General features: G+C 40.5%; 1 protein-coding gene across 5 annotated transcripts in view; it reads right to left on the bottom strand.

Moving 5' to 3' along the window:
- Positions 1–16,613, bottom strand: part of LOC146321499 (neuronal acetylcholine receptor subunit alpha-7-like) — a 20,078-nt gene continuing 3,465 nt past the window's right edge. The window contains exons 2-11 of one of the 5 annotated variants that reach the window (XM_084726692.1): positions 15,996–16,058; positions 11,138–11,277; positions 9,626–9,670; positions 8,490–8,599; positions 8,289–8,368; positions 7,893–8,060; positions 6,588–6,782; positions 4,692–4,778; positions 4,418–4,527; positions 1–1,381 (exon numbers count right to left, since the gene is read on the bottom strand). In XM_084726692.1, the coding sequence (XP_084582818.1) occupies positions 497–1,381; positions 4,418–4,527; positions 4,692–4,778; positions 6,588–6,782; positions 7,893–8,060; positions 8,289–8,368; positions 8,490–8,599; positions 9,626–9,670; positions 11,138–11,277; positions 15,996–16,047 (1,872 nt within the window). In that variant the 5' untranslated portion in view covers positions 16,048–16,058 and the 3' untranslated portion in view covers positions 1–496. Of the gene's footprint in view, positions 1,382–4,417; positions 4,528–4,691; positions 4,779–6,587; positions 6,783–7,892; positions 8,061–8,288; positions 8,369–8,489; positions 8,600–9,625; positions 9,671–11,137; positions 11,278–15,995; positions 16,144–16,613 lie in introns of all 5 variants that reach the window. The other 4 variants (XM_084726690.1, XM_084726689.1, XM_084726691.1 and 1 more) reach the window with 4 other exon arrangements.

The following is a 16,613-nucleotide window of genomic DNA, read 5'->3' on the forward strand; positions in this document are numbered from 1 at the left end:
CTTTGACCTACACACTTGGAACAGGGGGGAGAAACAAGGTGTTTGCAATCTTCAAGTTTGCCGCTTCTAAATCATACACACTGGTCCTTTAAACTGTCAGTACATTTTAAAAATAATATTCACCAAAGTTAGCAGGGCAAGATATGATTCTGTCACTTTTTTATGACTTTTTTTTAAGGGCTGCTTTTTGAAATGAACAAACACATCAATCAAACCTCAATACTAAGAACTGTGAAACAGAAAACTGAGAACATAATCAGGTGTATACTATCAAGAAAAATGGCAGACTCTTCAAGTCAAGAGAAAACAATCGCTCCATAACCTTTCTGAATCATAGTCCACTCCGCATGTGCAACAGTCCGTTCCAGCTGTCTGGAAAGGAAATATTTGCTGCTGTAAGTCCCAGTGTCATTAACAGCAATTGTGCTTCCAGCAAATCTTTATCTGTATTATCCCTCAACATCTCACATTGTCTCAAATTTCTGTTTCTGGTCTGTCAGAGGAAGTCTTTTGACAGTGCTTCTCCAAAGTTGGGTGCAGCCATGAGAATAGCAATGGTGCAGATAATGTTGAAAACACTGAATCCCACCAGGAACAGGCGGTCGATGACAGCTGCAGCAAACTGCCACTGCTCTGCCAAGCTGAGCTGCCGGTCCTGCTCCCGGACACGTTCGACTAAAAACTGCACCTCCGCCAGAAGAGCCTGCAGTTGGCTATCCACTGCCACAGACCGAATCATGCCACTATGGGCGTGTATGGCAGATGACCTCCCTGCTCCGCCCACAGCCTCAAGACCACAGAGTCCAGAGGACGTAGTTGATGGGTCAGGGTCTGGGGATACTGGAGTTTCCTGTGGGGGGCTCCCAAACTTGGAAGATGGGAGGTGGTGATGGACAGGTGTATCTCCAGCCGGTCCTCCTCCTGCTGCTGCTCCATCTCCTTCTCCTCCACCTACTCCACTGTTAACCCTCCCGTAACTTGTAGTTCTGTTCCTCTGCACCGGCTCCAGCTCTGCTGTGGTCTGGAAGGTCTGGAAGCCCATGTAAAGCAGGTGACCGTTGGGTTGTGGTTGTGGAATGGGGCTGGGGTCTCTGTGGCTGGGGTTGGAAAGGATGACAGCCTGAGTGTTGGGCCGGTGGGGCAGTGGGTGGGACAGAGGATGGCTGAGCTGGGCCAGACTGGCCTGCAGGGAGTTGAGGCCCTGGGGAAGGATGGAGGGCACTGGTGTAGGGATGGTAGTGGTGGTAGTGGTGGTGGTGGGAGAGGAAAGGGTCTTGCTCTGAGAGTCTGCCTGGCTGTTAGAAAGAGTCGGCTCCACTCCCTCTCCTGGACGCTTCATCCGCAAGAACCAAGGAACCCACTGCAGCAGAACCAAGTGCACCTGACCCACAAGGACACAAAATCTCATCATATTGCTGATCATGTACAACTACTTTTCTGATTGGCTGGCAGGTGTGTATTAAAATCATTTAAGACACATGTAGTTTGGCTGTAGTTTAATCACCGTTTGAAATGCATCCACTATCGAACTTGTAACCATAGCAGCATGAAAAAGCACAGCTATCAAAGCTCACGCTACTTCCTAACATGCTTGTCCTTGCTTTATTTCAGCAAGGTTTCACACCTCCAACCTATTTTATCTGGTTAAAATCGATGTGAGATCAGTGTTTCTGTTTCCCCTCATCAAAGCACTTGAAAGGGAGGACAAGAGACTAAGTAACATGATTGAGAAGATGTGGCAACTTTTATATGATCTCCTGCAGCTTTTTTTTTATTGCAATATCATAAAAAAAGAAAGGGTTTAGAAGGAAAAAAAGAAACTTTTGGGAGTTACAAGTAAACTGTCCTCCAGTTATATAGAAACAAGGTTCCTATATGAAAGCTGTTTGCTCGCTTTGCTTCTTGTTAGGAAGCGATGTTATGCATTATCAACTGTGAACAGCGAGCTCTTGTTTCGTAACTTTTGATTTTGAGTGCAAAACGTTCACCAAAAAGTCTGCAAACGCTTTTATTTCATATTGTTGGCAAATGGCCATGGTATAAGTGGGATAATGAACTTGTAGGTGTTTGTTAAACAGTTTGAAATGACTTCACGGAGGCAACCACCTTCGACTTCATGTTAACACACACCTATTCATTGATTATCCCTTACATAGTCACTTTTTTTATCTTGTCGTCAGGCAGCCTTTTCTAACAGGAAACCACTGTTACATAAGCCAAATATTGCTCTCTCCGAATGACTCCATTTGCAAAATGAGTAATTTTACTTTGCAGAACACAAGAGTTGGTCTACGGCTGCCTCAGTCTGTTAATTTCTTTGTGCTATTGTATGACTTTGGTGAATCCAAACAGTCTTTCCAAAACACAGAAGTAGGCTGAGTATCATTCAAAAATGTTTGATATCAGTAATGGTAGCAATACCTTGACTTTGATACTGGTTTTTACACACTCAAAACATAACATATGAATCTATTTAATTCACTTTTACAAAATAAAACATGAACTCCAACTTGGAGATTTACTCCAACTGTACTGAAGTTTGGTATAAGATGACAGGGCATTTTTTGATGATAGTTCGGTACCCAGCCCTTCAACAAAGTCACAAAACAACACAACAGATCAAGACAGCTGTAGAACAGCAGCCCCCATGTTCTGTGAGGTAGAATTACTGATTTCACCTATTGAGTCTGGTTGCTTTGGAGAGAGCGATACTTGACCTATAAAACAGCAGTTTTCCATCAGAAAAGGCTGTATGACAGTGAGGAAAAGGGGTGGTGTCCCCTCTCTGCTTCTCCAAACTGGAGGCGTGTCGACCACCATCTACTGTTGCAAGTACACTGACTATGGATAGGTACTCCACACCAACCCACATCAAATAATTCAAACTATCCCTTTAAACGTTTAAATCTCGTTATAACATTTTATCCCAACTTACATTTCAATCACTGTAAGCTGTCTTGTTTTTTATCAACTTAGAAACATTGCAAAGATTGAATTTAAACATAGTTCTAAAGACAATGAAAACCTCATACAAGCCTTTATTTCATCACACCTTCACATTGTTGCAGTACACTTTTCACCTGCCTCAATAAAAAAAAATCCAGAGAATTGCTGCAAAACTCAGCCTCAAGGCTTTTAACTTCTCTACACTCTGCCTGTTCATTTTAGAGTTGATTGAACATTTATTCTGTTAACTTTTAAAGCATTGCATGACCGGGCACCTGGCTGTATTAAGTGAACAGTTAAGTCCTTATGAACCTTCACATAATCTGAGATCCTCGACCGCTGACATCTTGGCCATCCCAGAGTCAGAGATAAATGCCAGGCTGTGGAACAAACTGCCTGAGAAGATCCGCTTAGCTGAATATTTGCCCTCTTTTAAATCGCTTTTCAAATTGCACTTTATCATAGAGCTTACACTGATTATTGAAGCAGTAGAGGACTTTACATATTTAGGAACCTTTTTTTTTATTGCACTTTAAGTTTTACAGCCTACACAGAATATATATATTTTTTAAAAAGCAATGCAGCACTTGTATCTCAGGAAAATTCATATGATGTAGGCCAGACAACATTTTTCAGACTGTTTACAGAAGTCTGATTGAAAGTGTTTTAACTTTTAATATGCGTACCTGGTGTGGGTACCCGAGGGCTAAGGACAAAAACAGACTCAAAAGCACGGCTGCTAAATTCATTGAGAAACAGAAACAACTGGGATGTGTATATATAAAACACAAGTAGAACAAAAAAGCCTGGCAAATTGTGTCTGATTCCTCTTTTAAAGAACTCATAAAATAGCTCTCAGGAAGATGATATAGAGCCACTGCAACAACCAAGAACAACTGTGAAAGGTCTTTCACACCAAACGCAACTTAACTTAACTCAACTTAACGTAACTTTCAGCCTGGAACCATATCTGTACTGTGCATGTTTGATTATTACTGTGTGTATTGTAATTTAGTGTGATCTGTTTCAACCAACCTGTGAAGTTAAACTCTTAACTTAGTTCTTAACTTCTACAGAGGAATGATAGAAAGCATCCTGACTGGAACCATTACAAATTGGCCTGGGATGTGCATGGCCCAGGACAGGAGGGCTTAGCAGCCAATGATTAAAAGTGCCCAGAACATAATTTGTACTACTGAGCATCAGTGATATCTGTGAGGTGCCTGTGCAGAGCCCAGAGGACATTAAAAGACAATTCCCACTCCAGCCACAGCCTGTTCACCCTGCTGCTGTTTGGCAAGAAGTGCACAGAAGTATCTACTGCTGTACCACCAGACTTCAGAGCAGCTTCTCCCCTCAGGCTGTGTTTTTTTGTTTTATGTAGAGCATAAAGGGATGGCAGCTTGCATTTCGTTGTACCACCTTGTGTTGCAGAATTATAAATAAATGGACTTTGATGATTAAAACTCACCCAACGTGGCATGTGTCCACTGTGGGGGTTGTGGTGATGGAACTGAAGGACGATGACTGTGGCTACAACTGACATCCCGACAATCACCATGGTGCTGGCAAAGTACTGACCTGAGACAGACAGGAGGGGAGCACACGTCACTCTTTAGGTTGCTGATGATCTGTATGTGTTATTAACAACATCACTTCCCCTCCAAACCACCCACTAACCTAAATCTAACTAACCAAAACCCACTAACAGATAAACTCATGTGCATAGGCAGGAAGAAACTGACCTATCAGGGGAACAGAATCTGAAGTGGCGGGCATAATCTCTGCAACCATCAGCATGAAGACAGTCAGAGAAAGCAGAACCGTGATGCCTGGAGGCAGGCACAAGACACCAGGGAGCAGTGGGTTGCAAAGAAAAAAAGGAGGGAAGAAGAAAGTACATGAGTACACTCAGTGGAACAGTATATTTGGTATGTTCTGCTTGACTTCTCACCACGATCATCTGTCTTCCTGACACTCCTAAAGGAAAACTCATTCAATTTTAGTCTTTTAGTCTCATCTTCCCTCCTGTCTTTTTTGTCTTTGTCTGTTCTCTGTGTCTTCTTCCCTCCCTCTCAGCCCTCCTGACACCATAGAAAGCTCTGCGTATCTGACTGAAAGTTTTCCAGGAATGTTGACAGGGAGAGTTGGTAAAAGAAACACTAGATAAGCCCATGATTTCACAAGGAAGGCATAAAGAACATGCGGCACTAAATGCAACACTTTTGCTCCCATTCAGACTTCTTCTGTGCACACAAAATGTGTATTTCTCTCAGAGGTGTGACACATAGAGAAACTGATTAAAGAGCATGATTATTGCATATGTGTGCCTGAAACTGGTCACAATAAAAAGCCACTTTTATTCCAGGAGAGCAAAGTCATAACTCACTGTACTCTGCCTCTGACTGGCTAGTACTCGTTGTCTTCGATGGTTGGGTTGGTTGGGTTTAGGCAGGTGTGATTAGTTAGGGTTAGTGTTGGGCAATTTACTCAGGAAGTGTAATAAGTTACTTTTTACTTATTACTCCTTTAAAAATCAATAATAGCATTTGGTTGGCTGTGGTAACAAAAGTCTTAGTGATGTATGATCTGCAGTTACAACCATAGACACTGGTGTTAATTTTTATAAAAACTCATATTCGGGTTACTAGTGGATGGATCACTGGTGGGAAAGAGGGTATGCACAACGAGACAGCAGTATAACTTCTTTGATTATTAAATTCTGTCTCCTCTGGAGATTTTCCTCTGTCCAACATATCTGCTGGAAACGAAACTAAAAGCAGCTTCTCTAATCATTAGTATGCATCAATATAACAGACAATAAAGAAATTACCTGGAAAGCCTGTGCTCCTCTGCATGATTTAAAAGGTTATAAAGCCAACAGGGATGGTTAGAGGTGTGGGTCTGCATATTGGAGAAAATAATACATTTGGAAGGATGATCACTTCTACCTAACACAAAAAATGAATTACTGCATAATGCTGTAACGGTAATGCAGTTTTACTTGGATTACTCATGGGAACATAATTCCCGTTTTGAAAATTGTTTTCTCTTACACCACTTGTTCCTGGGAAAAGTAATAATATTACAGTAACTGAGGAACTTGTTACTGCCCAACACCAATTAGGGTTATGGTAAGAATATCAGGGTCAGCCAATCAAACGCACAGTAGGGCAGGGCATGACTTGGTCCTCCTGGAAAAAACAGTTGGTATCTGTAACTCTGTCTTCTTTCAAGACAAAACTGCACATTTAGAGTGACCTTTTATTATAACCAGTCCAAGACAGACCTGTGCAATGATCTTACTGTTTATCAGCATCTCTATACGCCACACCTGTCAGGTGGATGGATTGTCTTGGCAAAGTATAAGATGTTCACAAACAGAGATTTTAACAAATTTGTGAACAGCATTTGAGAAAATAAACCTTCTGTGTGCATAGAAGAAGTCGGAGATTCTTTGCTTCAACTCATGAAAAATGGGAGCAAAAACAAATGTGCTGCGTTTATATTTTTGTTGGGTGTATATTTTATCTTACAGCAGCTGCACCTCCTGTTTTCCATTTTCTCATATTCAGCCCCTGTCATTGTCGCACCATCTCTCACCCCTATTCTCCTCCACCCTCCTCTTTATTATTCCTCACCCAGGCTGATCTTCTCCCCCGAGTTGGCAGGGAGCAGGAAGACCAGCAGGGTCATGGAGGAGAGGAGCACACAGGGAATGAGGAGGTTGAGAGCATAAAACAAGGTCCTCCTTCGTAAAGTCACCACAAAGGTGACATCGGGGTAGGGCTCTGCACAGCAGTCATAGAAAACTTCATGGCGACCTCCAGGGACCTCTGAGGAAGAAGAGACGGGCGCAGTAAAGACAACATTATGATGCAGAAAACACCAGCAAGGGCTGAGAAAGCAAGAAAACAACACATAAAGACTCTCAAGAACTCAATATAACTAAGTGTGCTTTGTTTCAACTGCTGAATGCTGGTCTGCATCATAAAAAGATGTTACCAAGATCTAGATTTCTTTGGTGTGAGTTGCTGAATTCTGGAGGCATCAGACGTAGAGATGTCTGCCTTCTCTCCAATATAATGGAAGAGAATGGCACTCAGCTTGCAATGCTCAAAGCACCAAAAAATATATATCTGAAAAATTCAAAACCAGTGTTTCCTTCCAAAAATCATGACCAGGTTACTCAAGATAATCCACACGCTTTAATGTGAGCAGTCTCATGTAGGAACTACTTTCTTTCTGCAGCAGAAATACTAATAGAACTACTTTTGTTTCTGCCAGAAAGAAAGTAACTCCTACATTAAACTGCTCACAACAAGGCCTGTGGATTATCTTGAATAACCATGTCATGACAGATACTGGTTTTCAGATTTTCTTCTTTTTTTTTTTGTCTTTTTTTTGGTGCTTTGACCACTATAAGAGCACATAAAAAATATGTATTTTTGATTTTGGATTCAACTGTCCCTTTAATGTCAAACAAATGTATTTGTGCTGAATGTGGAGCATATCGTGTCTCTCAGCACCAGCAGTCTGCAACTCTCAGATTGTGTTAAATCACTGTCAGCAACTGTAGCAATTATATTGTGTGCCATTTTAATGTGTGTTTTGTGTTGCAGATTTTCTGCATTCTAGTCAGTCTGTGTGGATTTGTGTTTGTTAAACATTTAGGTAGGTTTGGTGTTTTGGTGCATAAAATCATATGAAAAAATCAAAGCTAAAAGTGTATTGCCACTGTATTTTCACTCTGTCACGTTAGTTTCAGTTTATTAGTCATACTCCAACTATTTCTCCCACTTAAATCCAATTTCACATCTATATATAAAGCTAATTAATGTTTAGGTCTTTACAGGTCAGGCACAGCACTGCATGGCAGTAATGTAAGTACTGTTTCTAAGCAACACTGTTTGCCATCCACGCAGGGATTTGACAACTAGTCTTACCCAGCAGGTCCCACTCTCCGTTGGGCATATATCCTGACACATCTGCCTCCTTCATCTGGATGTCCAGCAACCAGCCGTCAAATGTCCAGGAGCCAAACTTGAGCTCACAGCGCTGGATGTCAAATGGAAACCATCGCACATCCACGTTACATGTGCTGATAAATATTCCTTGAAAAACAGGGGAAAAACAGTGAAAATACTAAATATCAAAGTCAAGTAAAATCATCCAAAGAGATAGTGATGAAGGAAAAAAACTGATTAAAAATGTTTAGTGCAGCCCTCTAGAAGTAAGTGAAGAAGAAGATATTTGATTGCAGTAATTAATTTGCTGCTGTGTGAGTGATGCATGCAGAACGACTGAAGACATAGTTTGCCGAATAATTAAAAATCACTTACCTGGAGGCAGATACTCACAGAAGCCACTGGAGTTAACCAGCACATTGGTCTTAAAGGTGGCATCAAACTTATCATGAGCACTGAAGGAGAGTGAGGAGACAGTTTAGAGCTCAGCAGCAGCAGCACTCTGTGTGTGTGTGTGTGTGTGTGTGTGTGTGTGTGTGTGTGTGTGTGTGTGTGTGTGTGTGTGTGTGCTTATACCTGTTGTACAGCAGTATGTCAGGTGTCCAGACCTGGTCAGGAGTGAAACGGAGGTTTTTAACTCCAGGATACTCTGACTGGTTCCACTGGAGGTAGTGATCGTACCACTGCTGGGAGACAGAAGCACAACACTAGTTTTACATATGAGCAAAAATGAAGATATATAAAAACAGACAAGACAATCACTGTCAACCTGATTTTTTAAATTTTATTATTCTCCAGGTGAAGGGCTTATTGCAATCAAAAATGCAAGTCTCCTTCAAATAGTCCAAGGTAAACCGCAAGTTTTATATAAAATTAAAATGCTTCTATTTTACATGGCAGAAAGAGTTTAAAATGACCAACGCATAACACAGATCTTCATCAGGGTCGGTCTGGAGTAACTTGCACACTTGTGCTTACTATTATTATTTTGGCTATTTTTCTTATTACAACCGAGGGTATAAAGGTATACTATGCAGGATTTTCCCTTAAAATCTATATAAACACAATCTCTGTCAATCATCACTTATGATACATTAAAATGAAGCTGTGGTGGCTGAGACCTAGACCTCTGTCTGTATTTTCTTTTTTTCTCATATTTTACTGTGTACAGAACCCTTCTGGGTGTCAAGACTCAAGTCAGGCCTCTATAAAAACATAGCTACCAATGGCTACAATGCTGTCTACATCTCTTTCCTCTGCTCGCTGTCCGTGAGAGCTGCATAGAGAGCTACACACACAAACACACACACAGGCAGAGAAGAAGAAGAACAGGACAGGATGAAGTCTTTTTTCATCCGGAACTCCAAAATCTGGAGTTCTCTCTCATTGAGCCAGACAGGAGGGCCTTTAAATGGTGCATTTACAGACAGCAACCGGCAAATCCTGCATAATCTACCTTTACGGTGTCATATGTGGTATAGACTGTAAAGCCCTTTAAGGCAAACATTGTGATCTGTGATTCTGGGCTAAATAACACTGACTTAGTAAAAAGCAAAAATCTCTTCGTCCTGCTCAAGTGTTCATTATCATGACTCTAAAACCCAAGCAGCATCTGGGATGGTACTGTTTAGCTGCAAGGGACGGGGTGGATGACGATGATTTTCACTACACAGATCAATATCACATTATTAACTGTTATTCACTATACTCACCATCTGCAGCCAGGCATTCGTAGTGATGATCTGGTTCTTTTCATCCTGGCATAAGAAAACGAACATAAGATGATAGTTGATTTAATGAGTTAAAGGATAAAACAATTGTGACATTTTACAGGTTATTCATCACTGCAATTATTCTGTACTCTCCACAGTGGCTTTGAAGAAATTGTGTTTGTTACATGATCTAATGAATTTATCTGATTAAAGTGCATTTTTTATCTTGTTATTTTGTTCTCTAATTATTCCCATAATTACTCAATAATATGTAGGCTAATTTACTTTCAGCAATATTATAACTTTAACGTGTTCAATAAAGCTTGTATAGAATTGAGAGAAAAAGATTCCTTTCTAATCTTACTAATCACACCACACCGTCAGCTGCCTTTAATTTCTCTGGCATAGTTTCTGTTTTTACTTCTAGACTTATTTTGGTTATATATATATCACTTTTTATTTTTTACTTTCTCTGTCTGTATTTATTTGTGCTGTTGTCATGGACGATTTGGCTCATATAAGCCAGGTGCTTTAAGTGAACAATAGGAGCTTGCTTCTGTTTGAGAGGCATTTTCTTTTGTTTTTTCTTTCTTCTTGTTTTTTTTTTTTTTTAATTTAATAGGACAGAATAATAAGATAAACTCTACTCGCTGACTACGCATACTGACTGAACATTGATGTGTATGTGTGTGCAACTAATCACGTGAGGACAGGTAGAGATCATATCAGGTTAATAGCAGGCAGGAGGCTGAAGCTGGTCGTTTTATGGCACAAAGTAATATTATGTTGATAAGTTATTTTTTCATCTATTGGGATGTCTAAGTTTGAATGTGTTCCAAAATTTACCCTATCATTATCCTCGTGATTTTGCAGATAAATATAGTTACTGCTGAATGGCAGTTGGAAAGGAACAACGCTCCCTTGCTCCCTTCAAGGACCCCTAATTCCAGTCACTTCATGTTTCTTCAGGAGAGCAATAAAGTCTTATCATCTTATCTAATGTGACTCCAATTAAAGTGATGGGAGACAAAATCCAGATTCTGTGTGAAAATGCATCCCAAGTTCAGCTAAAAATAATGTAAGCTGTAGGCTTTAGCCTGTTATCAGCCTGATTTGTCAACTTGTTATACTCTGTTTCCTTATTCAGAGAATCAGTCAACTCGGTGGAGTGGGCGGATTCGAAGGTCTGTACCCAGGCAAATGAGGCTTCAAAGCAGTCTGAAAAGTCAAGCCGGTATCTTCTGTAGTTAGTTAAAGCATTTTTAATATGAAATTCACTCTTTGTGTTATTACTTCTAAAAAGTTCGGAAGGTACCCATTTAATTCAGACAGAAGCTTCAGCTAAACTTTAGAATGTAGAGAATTTGGAGAGCAGTAACAACTAATTAAACTTACTTATAAGTGTGAGTATGGCATTAACATCAGGCACTTCAACAAGTATGTTTTTTGTTTGAATGTACTGCGTATGTGTGTAGTTTGTCTGTGTCTATGATGCATTTCTATCATGCGTACCACATCCATGACCTGCATCAGAGTGAAGGAGAACTGAACAGTGAGAGCCTGGGAGTCGTTGGCCACCGGCCTCTCCATGGGGTTGTAGTCTCTCAGCAGCTCCCTGAGGAGGAACCGCTGGTGAGGACCCTGCACTGACACTGAACAGGGAGTTTAATGGAGGGGAGAGGGATCACAGAAGAGGAGCAGGAGAAAAGTGACAGTTACAAAGAGAAAGCTGTGTCGGGGGAGAAAAAAACGGTGTGATTACAGTGATGGAGGGATGATCTGCGAAAAAAAGCAGTGTAGAAATTGTAGGCCAGGTGAAGGAGAGATGCTCCAGTGGAGGTAAAACAGAGGGTGGGCTTTTAGACGTATGGGAAAAGGTGATGCTTTAAAGATGGAATAGCTGTTAAGGGAGCAAGGAGATCTATACTAGAGTGAGTAACACAGGACAAGAGAGGAATGAAAATATGTGTGAGAGCGAGATGGAGAAAAATTGAGGGGAACATGTGCGGAGCAGTTCCAATTCAGGCGTGGTTAGGACGTGAAAGACTCGAAAAACGAAACAGGTAATAAGTGAAATGATTTATCCCTGAAAACATGGTTAAATATGATCACTAGCTTGTTGAAAGAGGTGAATATTCTGAGATGGTGCTCTCATGACTTTGACTATACCCCAAACAAATATGCATACAAGCTGTAAGGAATGAGCAAGTCAGGGCTTCACCTCATCCTGTGCTCTTTTTTATTTTCTCAAATAAAGGCAAAACTAACTGATCACTTGCAGACCAAGTTTTTGACTAAGAGCAGATTGCTTGAAGAAGTAATGACTCTGAGATGATGCTCTCATGACCTTGACTTTACCCCGGACTAACTGGATGTGACCTATAGTGATGGACTAATCAGGGCTTCTCCTCATGTTGTACTTTTTTAGTGTGTAAACTGCTGTGATTACAAATAAAGGAAAATTTGTCTCTGAATAATCACTCATGCAGACAAAGTCTTTGACTAAGAGTGGCTTGTCTGAAGAGGTAACAATTCTGAAATGGTGCTCTCGTGACTTTGACGCAAGCTTCAGAGGATTGGCTAATCAGGGCTTCTCCTGTTTCTGTACTTTTTATAATCAGGGGACATTGTGCTTTTTTCAAACACTGAAATGACAACACAGGTTACATAATAGGGACTTTTTTTTATATTTCTTCAGGTCTGTCATCACATAAATACTTTTACAACACAAAAAAAGAAAGAAAGACTGAGAAAGTTGCTAAAAAACTCAAAAAAGTTTTGAACATTCAGCAGGTAAACAGGTTGATTGGTAACAGGTGACAGTATCAGGGGCTATCAAAAGGCCAAAAGCTCAGTCATTCACAAGCATGGAAGTGACAAGGTTTAAAACTACCACACCAAATTGCAAAGAATTTAGAGACTTCACTACAATCCAAAACATTAGTAAAATATTTAGAGAACCCTGAGAAATCTCTGCACAAAAGGACAAGGTTTAAAACCAAAATTGCATACCTTTGACCCCTCAAAGGTTACGGGTAAAGGATATTACTACATGGGCCCAGGGCTCGTCTGTAGACAGTTTGTCGCTGCATCTACAAATGCTACTTAAGATTCTACCAGAAATGCCTCAGATTTCTCTGGGCCCAAGCTCATCTGAGATGGACTGACTCAAAGTGGAAAAGTGTGCTGTGGGCTGACGAGTCCACATTTCAAACTGTTTTAATCACAGCAGTCATTTTGTGCAGGCTAAAAAATAAATAAAAGAGCATAAAAGAGTTCAGGCACTAGTCTGGCCTGTCTGCACTCCAGACCTGCCTTCCACTGAGAAATGTGTTAAGCAACTTCAGTCATATATCAAGCAAGAATGAGAAGGAACTTCACTTTTAAAACTTCAATAAATAGCATTCTCAGTTCCGAAATGCTTACTGAGTGTTGTTAACAGAAAATGTTATGTAAAACTGTGGCTGTGTCATCTGAGTATTTGAGGTAAGTAGTGGTCGGTGACAGACTGCAGTCATTGGCGTATGTTCTGTACAGGAATGGGCTTAGTGCACACAATGCTCCTGTGTTGCCATGCACCACACAGCTTACAGTATGTCCCTAAGAAATTTGTGAATGAGATGGTTCTGACAGGGAGGAGTTGTGAGATGGTATAGCTTCCAGGTCATTAGATGCCTTTGCATGGTGCTTAAAACAGTCCCCAAGTCAACGTGGAGGCTGCTGACAAAGGCGCCTGAGGAATCCAGGTGGAGGAGGAAGATGCACAGCAGGCAGGCCACAGCATCCTATGTGCCCCTTTAGGCTTATAGGCAAATTGGAGCAGGACAGGCTGATGTTTTTGGGAATATGGTGGCAGTCTTCTAGGGGGGTTGGTATTGTAGCCATTTGGCAGGATTCAGAGGAGAGTGAGTGAAGAATTGGTTGGAGTTCTAGATCTTCAGTACCTTTGCTGGGATGCCGTCAGGCCCAGGAGCCTTGCCCAGCTTATATTGGCTACGCTGTCTCGATACCTCCTCCTCAGTAAAAAGGGACGGTTCTTCAGGGTCTGGTGGTGGGAGAGCTCTCAACCATCTTTCACATTCAGCTGAAAAATCCTGAGTATCAAAGTGGGCGTAGAGTGCATTCAGTTCTTTTGCAAAGGATTCTGGGTTGTTTAACAGAAATGGGAAAAAGAAACTTGATGGAGGAATTCTGGTGAAAATATTATCAATTTCAATGGTGAATATCAAGCTCATCCACAAGGAGAATGTCTGCCTGGTCTTCGTAGATATTTTATTACACCTGTGCAGAAGTCTCATCTTTCAAGCTCTTCCAGCTGCTGGAGGGACTGCCAAGAAGCAAGTCACTTGTTTTGAGTCAGTCCAAAAGTACATTTACTGTTTGGCGTAACATTTAAACAGAATTGGTGACTATATTAGGGTAAACTCCATTTTTTTTTACCTCATTTACATTGTTTTTAGCCTGAATCTTCACTGAAGATGCTTAGTTTGAAGCCATGCTCACATGCACACCATCTGAACTGTGTGTGTGTGCATTGTGATCGTGTGCAAGTGGCATGTTGGGGCTTTAGGAGACTTGGATTAAGCCAGATGAAAAGTATGGAGGCTTTTTTTTTTGGGGGGGGGTGGGTTCTGTTTGAAAACTGGTCACCAACCACTTCCATTGTTTGGGAGATTCTGCAACACTGTTTTGCTGTGAAAATCCAGCCGTGTTTTGTGGACTGAAAAACTAAAACTGACCTTCAATCAGTATGAGGTTGAGTGAATAACGACTGAATTTTCATTTTTGGATGAACTATCCCTTTAAGCTAGAAACCCCATCTACAGACAACTGGTACGATATCATTTATGAAATCTTAATAATGGAAAAAATTCACCCTTTCCATGAAGCTTCAGGACAATACATTTCAGGAAATTCTGGAGCAGTGGGAAATTTATTTATCAGAAACACCTTTCTTTTGTTTAAATTTGTTTATATAAATGTAGGTATGCTGTTTAAGTATATGTATATGTGTTATTACATGACTTTGTTAAATACTCAGCTCTGATTGGTGAAGTATGGCATTCTAAGGTCTGTTATTTCTGAATAGCAGACCACTGCGAGACTGTTTCTATGGATGAAATTCTCTAGAGGGGCAATAAATCATAATCTTTCAATTAAAAAAATAAATAATTTGTGTCAAATTATTTATTTTTTGTAAGCAGCCGTGTAATAAGCAGGATAATGTACAGTAAGCAGGCCATTATAGCATGTTCTATTTTTGTGTTCTATAATAATATATAAAATGCCTGAAAGTTGGAATACCCTGTAAAGCTATATATATATATATATATATATATATATATATATATATATATATATATATATATATATATACATAGATAGATAGATGGATAGATAGATATATACAAAGAATATGTGTGAGAGAAAGAGAGGAAAGGAGGCAGGAAGAAAAATGAAGGGAGAGCGGAGACACAGAATCCTGATCCGCCTTAATCAATTACATCTCTGATTGATCACCAGCAGACAAAGTCTTTCCACGGCCGTAAAATTTGTCAGTTTCATTCCATGCAGGAAATAGTGAAGCCATTAAACACTGAAACACCCCAGACAGACACACACAGCACTCACGACGATGAGAGCGGGGAACTGTCTGTCTTCACCCTATAACTCCACCACGGGCTTCGATTCGCTCCTGATTCATTCTCCACAAGGCAATCACTTTGATGTGGAGGGAGCTATCATTGCTGGGTATAAGATGCACTGAATAAGTTTAAAAAAGTACTGTGAACTTTAAATAGCTGCACTGTGCCTGTTCATACCACTTTATAAACCATATACAGTAAGAGTGGTAAGATTGATGCACTTAGTGTATGGTGTCAAATCTATATTCACTAACTAGACTTTAATTAATATCAATATCACTCCACAGATGGTATGTTTATTATTCACATTAATATCCTCTAGTGTCCATGATGTCCAGTCACCGTAAATTAACCATGAGCAGTCTCATAATTAGCCTTCTCTTTATCTATCTATCTATCTATCTATCTATCTATCTATCTATCTATCTATCTATCTATCTATCTATCTATCATGCATAGCTCAGCTATGCAATCTGCAGTAAAGATAATTGCATTTCATATTGTTGCTTGCATGTTATAGAAATAAATCAATTTTTTCTCTCTGGCTGCACACCAACAGACTGTCTTGTTGTATCTAAGTGAGCTAATGTGTGCACAGTTATTAGAAACAGCCTGCTCAGTGGCACAGACATTCAAGAGCACAGCACAGTATCCACAGCAGCACATGCAGAAAACACACACTTGTTCGAGCAGTCTTACTCAAAGCACCAATGAAAGTCACTCACCGCGCAGCAGAGTCGCAAGTATCAGCAACCAAAGAGCCACAGTCTGCCACATACTGCATTCCACTGTGTTAACAGAGAAAGAGTGCAGGAGAAGGAGAAAAAGACGAGGGTGATGGTGAAAAAAACAGAGTGAGATAGAGATCAAGGTCTGTAGATGAAGAAATGTTGTAGAAAACAAGTGGAGAGAGTGTGATACCGGTGGTGGCGGAGTAGGAAAAGGAGGAGAAAGGGAGAGGGAGCAGGAGAGACAGAGTGGGTGAGAAAAATGCAGTGAAATGAATACTCCACTGAAGAGGGAGACACTGTTTTAGAGTCACTCAGATACTGAGAGCTGACTTACAGCTCAAACTCATCCTTCATGCTTCTCTGCTCATCGATTCCTGCTGATATCCACTTATCTGTCATCACATGAGTCATCCTCTCTTATTTTACCGTGGACTTACCTTACTCACTGCTTTTACCCCAAGTTATGTGATCTGAATCTCAAAAGAGACTTCATTCTTTAGAGAGACAGCATGCTTGAGATCCAATTTGTGTGATTACTGTGTACAATAGCAGTAATACAGGTGTCTTTAACTGAGAGCTTGGGGAAGAAATAAGGGGAGCAAATGAACAATG

The sequence above is a fragment of the Lutjanus erythropterus genome, chromosome 9 (assembly GCF_056507025.1).
Source record: "Lutjanus erythropterus isolate fLutEry1 chromosome 9, fLutEry1.hap2, whole genome shotgun sequence".
In the NCBI taxonomy this organism is placed as follows: Eukaryota; Metazoa; Chordata; class Actinopteri; order Lutjaniformes; family Lutjanidae; genus Lutjanus; species Lutjanus erythropterus.